The 6,997-nt window shown below is 39.1% G+C and overlaps 2 protein-coding genes across 2 annotated transcripts; both read right to left on the bottom strand.

Moving 5' to 3' along the window:
- Positions 1-3,151: 3,151 nt before the first annotated feature.
- On the bottom strand, positions 3,152-3,712 carry LOC145482342 (uncharacterized). Its single transcript, XM_081460987.1, has one exon. It carries the CDS (start codon positions 3,710-3,712, stop codon positions 3,152-3,154), a length of 561 nt encoding a protein of 186 aa, XP_081317113.1.
- A 117-nt stretch (positions 3,713-3,829) lies between these two features.
- Positions 3,830-4,759, bottom strand: LOC145482343 (uncharacterized). Its single transcript, XM_081460988.1, has one exon. It carries the CDS (start codon positions 4,757-4,759, stop codon positions 3,830-3,832), a length of 930 nt encoding a protein of 309 aa, XP_081317114.1.
- Positions 4,760-6,997: the final 2,238 nt, after the last annotated feature.

The raw sequence follows: 6,997 nt of genomic DNA on the forward strand, positions 1-6,997 counted from the left end.
GATAACCTCTATTGCTAAGAAACCAGTAAAAAACTAAACTATGGTCACATATGATCATTATGGTGAAGTTTTGGAAAAATCGAAGATTGGCTTCATAGTGAATTTGTAATTTCGAAATCACCACCCAGTAGCTAAAAAGCTACACCGAGCCTCCTTAAGTCAGTTTATAGACTTTCTATGGGAATTTCACTACAGTTGCCACAATGCTAAATCATACAGCCATGAATGTGGAAATGAACCTCATTTACCTCAATGTGGCATTGTTTTTCTGTCTTCTGTGCAATCCAGCATTTTAGGCAAGTTTTTGATTCAATCATTTTTCCGTGTAGATTCCTATAAGAACGAAGCAAAAGGCAGGAGACTTGACCAGTTTATCGTCCAGAGGTGAGCCTGCAAATCAGTTTTGCATCACAAAGAAGTGCAACACGTTTTAAAATCAGTTTCCATTTTACAATGTTGTGACAAAATTTGCAAAGCAGAAGAAAAAACTATTTAGCCTTAAAAAACCTTCCTCTTTTAAGTTTTCCTTGCAAAAAGATGACTTCAGTAAACGGCCAAACTAAAAAGGCTTGCTTGGAGATATGAAATTTCTCGAAGATGAAACCTACTAAACAGCCTCTCAAGAAACTTTTATAGCAAAAAATCATATTTTGTATAGGTAATCGTGTTTTTTCTCGTTCAATTTGGAATTAATTTGCACTTGTGAGTTTTCCGAAAAGCTGAAATTGCACTCACTGCTTTGGCAAGTGCAATTTCAGCTTTTTTAAAAATTAATTCCAGATTGAATAAGAAAAGCCATATGATTACATTAATAAACATGAAAAAATTTGTGTGGAGGAAGTGCCGGAAGATTTTCCTTGAAGCTATTTTTTCACATATGAGAAAACTAATTTTTTTGAAAGTTTCCACACAATATTCTCGTCATCATTTTACGTGATATCATTGGCTTAGAAAATTTCCTTTTGTATTTCAACCAATCATAATCCAGAATTACGATGTGTAATTTGCACTGGTGTTACATGTTTTGCTCAGGTGTTACACTGTTTGCACTGGTGTTACACTTGAACTACACTGCTCTCAGCCAATCAGGATGGAGTAATTTTTTCATGTATGTTATGTGTAATGATCGTTTGGTAAAGAATCAGATATAGGTTACTTTCGAAATGAGTGTATAACAGATGGTGTTGCATTGGTCATTGACTTTTGTAGATGTGGCAGCTCCTAAAAGAGCCATTTTTAGCAACCTGAAATCTTCCAAAGTGATGAAATCAGGGTGTGGTACTTAAAGTTGAACTATTTTAGAACGGTGGCTCCTAAGAGAGCCGTTTTTGTAATCCAGGGCAGAAGCAGGTTAGTTGCCGTCATCCGTCAAACCGTCTTACATGTTTTTTTCATCTGGCACCAGGGTCTGGTAGAAGGAGCGCTGTGGTTCTGGAATGTACTTTTTGACCATTTTATTGAGGTTGTTTATTTTGTACGGATTGATTGGTACAGGACTGTCATAGATCAGAGGAGGGTGGTCTGAATCAACCTCTGAATGTGAAATCTTTACATGGTGCCATAGTTTGCTCGTATCGAGGGTCTTCCAAAACCACACTTTGTTGAGATGGGGTACCATGACAATCTTTACAGCTGATGGATGGCGACTTTCTCCCCAGCTAAAGTTCATCGACACTGTGTCCGTCAGTTCAAAGGTGTTGCCCTCTATATCTTTCTTGTCTAATCTGTACTTGTCACTTAGATGGCTGTTCCAATCCGAGAATTCTTTTTGTTTCATGTCACAAACCTTGAAAACAACAAATAATATGCAATTTGAATAAGGAGATGAATAAACACAGCGTTATTTGACAGTTGCTTGAAGTCAGCGAGGTAAGATTGTTTTTCATTTAAAGATGTCAAAATTAAATATCTGTCCTTATCCTCAGGCTGATAAGTAAAATTCTTTCACTTTTCAGAAATAGATAATCCTTCTTTAATCAATGGCTAATCGTTCGCTTAGTAATGGTCTTTAAAATCTAGCATCACTTTCTTACCCAATCAAAACTAAAGCCAAAACCAATCATGTCTCCCTCACACCATTTAGAAATTACCTTGCCGTTGGTTTTATGACACCCAGTTGAAAACTGCTCTAATCTTACCTATAGATAAATTCTTGACTTGGAGACTCCATGTGTGCATCACTGCAGTCCTTTTGCCATTTTTTGTTATTCCTGTTACAATAATAACTGAATATAATTCAAAATAAACTTACAATGAATGGTTTTGTTGGCTTGGCTTCTCTGACGACTGTAAGCCAATCGTCAGGCACCAATGCCTGGGCAGTTTTTATCCTCTTTTCAATCTGGGTGAAATCCCTGTTGACAGGCATTGTTAACTTGTTATGACGATTTCTAAATCTGGCCAATCACAAGCGTTGGCTCCCACAGGTTGACAAACAAACTCACGTGCACTTGCTCGTGCGAAGAGATTGAGGGAAAACTTTTTGATCAATTTCGATAATAAAAAATTAATTGAATCTACACGAAATGTTTATCGGATTTGACATGAAGCGATGAGTACTCACCTTGCTCTCTTTGGTCTGAAAACCATTCCAACATCTGGTCTAGCTCTGGATACTTTGGAGTGAAGCGGCCCAACGTTGTTCATTTCAGAGACATCTTCAGCTCGCCACTGAAAAGCTTCGCCTGGTCTCTTCTCCATCGACGAACCATCGACTCGCTAATCCTGTAATCTCGGATGATCTCTGAGTTGTTTTCAACAGCCTCAGCTTCAGCAACAACTTTGAGCTTAAACGCCATGTAAGAAGTACGGCAAACTTTTGGCATGATGAATACGATCACGGACGCTATGTAAACTGATAATTTTGGTAAGCATTTCTTTGAGACTTAGTCTAAATGGTGGAATTCGTTATGTTCAGCTGTACTTATAGACTTGTTAGGATCAATTGATATTCACATTCTCGCTGATTCGCTAACTGTTTACAATAAACTTTTGAATATTCATTTGGTTGTGTTTATTCGTTCAACAATCAACGTATGTTTCCTGAGAGGGACGCTTCAAAGGTAAAATTTTTCTGCGAAACTTTGGTCTCGGCTTATAGCCGAGAGTTTTCCAATTTTTTTTGATAAGCTTAAGCCCATCGTCAGTTCTCTCAAGTTTGGGGTCTCGGCTTATAGGCGAATAAATACGGTAGGTTGGAGACCCAAGGACTTGGCTCATTGACATCTTCAATAACATTTTGTTCTAACATTCTGTCAAGCTCATTATTAACTGCTTCAATTTGACTGACAGGTATTCTTCTTAGGTGTTGACTTACTGGTTTGACCTCTGGGTCAATAGCAATCTTATGTTCAAAATTAGGTACCCTTCCTAATCCTTCAAAAATATCAGAGTATTCTTTGAGGAGTGAGTCCAACTCACTGTTGCTACCTCGGTTGACTGAATTAATACCCTGGGTAAGTACATTTAACTTAAAACTGGAACTGCGTCCTAAAAGAGATTCAGCGTTACATGCTATAACATACACTTTAGCATTGACAACATTGTTACTTGTTCTTATACAAGCATTGAAATAGCCTTTACCTTGCAATGGTTCTTTTTGTCCATATGCTGTAAAGCGTTTTTCTGTTGGAGACAGTTCAAGGTTCTTAAATTGACTTCGGTACAATGTTGAAGATATTATATTGTACTTACAACCTGTGTCCACAATCATTTTGGTCCTTTTAGTTTGACTGTAATTGAGCTGTTGGCATTGTTGAGTAACATTACTGGTTCGTTCTCATCATCACCGGAGCTTTGGTCAAGCCAAGTTCCTATGTTGCAAACTTTGTTAGGGCGCTTCTTTGGAGGTCTGTCGTTGCCGGTTCTGGTTGGAATTGGACTCTGCTCCTTTAGGCTTGGAATGACAAACTTTCTGCGGATGCTCTATTTTTTTGCAGCCATTGCATCTGGAGTTGATTGCTTCACTTTTGTTCGTGCTGTGGCCATCCTTTCCGCCGCACCTGTAGCAGGCGTAAGTGGTTTTTGCTGGTTCCTCCTGGTTGTTGAGAACACGGTCAATGGGAAGAGGGTTTTCCTTTGTTCCGCTAGCTATCAGAAGCGAGTCTTGTGTCGCATTCTCCTCACTTCTTGCAAACTTGATCGTTCTGGACAGGCCGAGTTTCACCTGTTGTAAGGCCTTGGAGGTGTACTTTTCGACAATTTGGTCATGGATCATTTCCTCCTCTAATGTCCCAAAGTTGCAGGATATTGTAAGTTCTCGGAGACTTGTCAGGTATATATCAATGGGCTCATCTACCCTCTGTCCGCGAGACCGGAATTTGTAACGTTCTGGTATGATGTTTCGCTTTGGAGCAAAATGGCCGTCAAGGGCAGTTTTCACTTCTGCCAAGGACTCGTGCTCGCCTTGAAGCGTGTTGAAAATGCGCTGTACTGTCGGGCCAAGGCAGTGCAGCAGTATAGCTCTCTGGACGTCGTCCTCTTTCTTGGAGAGACCTGAAGCAATCAAGTAAATTCTGAACACACTGACCCACTGCTTCCACTCACTGTAAAGCTCGGAAGCATCCGCATTAAAAGATGTGGGTGCTGGCAGAGAACGCTCCATTTCCCCTTTGTGTACTTCAGCTGGTTCTGACTCGTCTTGTTCTGATTCTTCTGTATTTAGGATGTCAGCTGACTGTTCTGGATTTTGACCTGTTTCTTGTGCACTTTCTGCACATTGGATTTCTTCCTCCTCGTCGCCAGTGTGTTGTGTAGTCATTTAGAACATATCTTTACCGAGACAGAGAAGAACTCCCTTTCATGTCACATCCAATCTGCTTTATTCATCATGATCATTCTCTATATCCCGTAAAATTCTACTTTCACACAGGACTAGTATGTTTACATCATGCAGTAGTTTAACAATATTACAGTAACGAGTGATCGGCATAATAGCATAACGATGTTGCTATGGTAACCAATACACTACACACTCTGAATCCCTCCCATCTCCCATAAAATCCTTCTTGATGTAAGATAAATGTGAAACATCAGAAATGATTTGATCTGCTCTGAGACAATAGTTAACATCTCTCGACTGATTCCACAGCCGGTTGTGGCACACCAAAATGCGAAATTCAATTCTTGTGGCCAACAAATCATGTCAGGACTGGATAGCGATTTCTTCGACTCCTTACCGATGTATGAGTAATCACCATTCCTTGAATTATCTCTCTGAATTTTGTTCAAAAATAAATTTTTGGAGTGACGTAAATCGTTATTTCTTTGTTGAATAAATGACAAAATGATTGCACGGTTTCTGAAAAGATGGGTAAGTTTTGAATTAAGTTTTGAGTTAATTCCGTTGAAAATCCACCTATTCCCAGAGCCTTCCTCTTTCCATCTCTCCAGTACTCAGGATCTGATCCGGAGACATCACTCCAATAACTGGGGCTCTCTTTGAATTGTACATTCTGAGTCACATCATTAATTTTATTGAAGTCATTCCAGGCTTTCTGCCTCACTTCACCTATTTTCCGTTTCGCTTGTGACTTTTTCATCCATGCAGCCATTTTATTTGTTAAAATAGTTATCATAACAATCATCGTGGATAAAAATGATCATGTCATAAACTTCCGGGAACCTCTTGGTAAATCTCAATATATCAGACTCCTGAGTTGCTCTCTCTATACCTTGTGGTATAATTTAAAACGAACAGGGGAAATCATGATTTTTGATGCACAAGACAATGCGAAAGTGAAAAGGATACCTGAGGGAAATTACTCCCTCAAAACTCTCGGAAAAGTGCTCGAGGTAGCATTCAAGAATGAAAAAAATAAATCTACGATTTGATGATGTGGAAGGCACCATAGTCATTGAAAATCCACTGCAAAAGAAAATTCAAATAGATCGTGGCCTTACTTCTCTTCTCGGTCTCACCAAATTCGGACTCATTGAAAAAGGGAGGAAATTGAAGATAAAGACCATCATCAATCAGTTGACTTTTGACACTTACCTTATTCACTGCGATCTCATTGACTGAGAAGAGAATCTCTTTTATCAAAATAAGCAAAGCAAGGCCTCCTCCTCTTCCATCTTGGCGAGTTTTGACATAACAGGAGGACCTTTCGAGAGTGACTTATTCACCAGAAGGTGAAGCGGTGATAAGGAAAATAAAAAACCTTAATCATATCACTTCCATGAGAATTAAAGTAACTGATGAGAATGGTGATTTAATTGATTTCAATGGACTCCCTCTTAGATTCGAAATAGAAATTGTATAAAAAATGTCAGATCAAAATATCACTCTGAGCGGGCCATCATTATATCCAACTCTGCTGGACAAAACAAACATCCTGTCTTTCAGGATGAAAAAGATTTGTGATTGTCAGAGAGAACTCGACAATGAAATTTCTCTTTATCAAAAGGTGGGAAAAAATACAAGAGGGCTCACGCAATAACTCACACATCATCCGCTCTGACTGGAGTCACGGCCACCGTTCTGTCATCAAGCGGTCTCGTGGTCTTTCTGAGTGGAATCGGTGTGATAGTCGGTGCTCCTCTCACTGGTGTCGCAGGTTTACTCAGTTTCATCTCAACCGTGATGACCGTTGGGGGAAGAAGACTCAATAAAAAGATCACAAAAGATCATCTCCCTTGCTGAATCTTCAGTGCTTTCGATAAGCAAGTTAATTTCAAAGGCATTAAATGACGGTCGAATCTCTGACACAGAGTTCAACTTGATTCTCAGGGAAGTTGAACAGTATCATTCATTGAAAAAAGGTTTGAGGAGTGGTGGAACAGGATTTGATGTCAAAGCCATCAAAGAAGAGATAAAAAAACGAATGCCGAAAAAAGCTTGGATCAATTGTAGACATAAAGAGATAAATATTCAATTTGAGAAACGACCAGGTGGTTTTTCTTTGTTTATTCGGAGCGATAAATTCACAGACTAATCTTTCCAAGTATTCTTCTCTTTTACAAATCATTTCTATTGTTGAAAATTCTTCTGAGAGAA

The sequence above is a fragment of the Orbicella franksi genome, chromosome 3 (assembly GCF_964199315.1).
Source record: "Orbicella franksi chromosome 3, jaOrbFran1.1, whole genome shotgun sequence".
NCBI classification, from domain to species: Eukaryota; Metazoa; Cnidaria; class Anthozoa; order Scleractinia; family Merulinidae; genus Orbicella; species Orbicella franksi.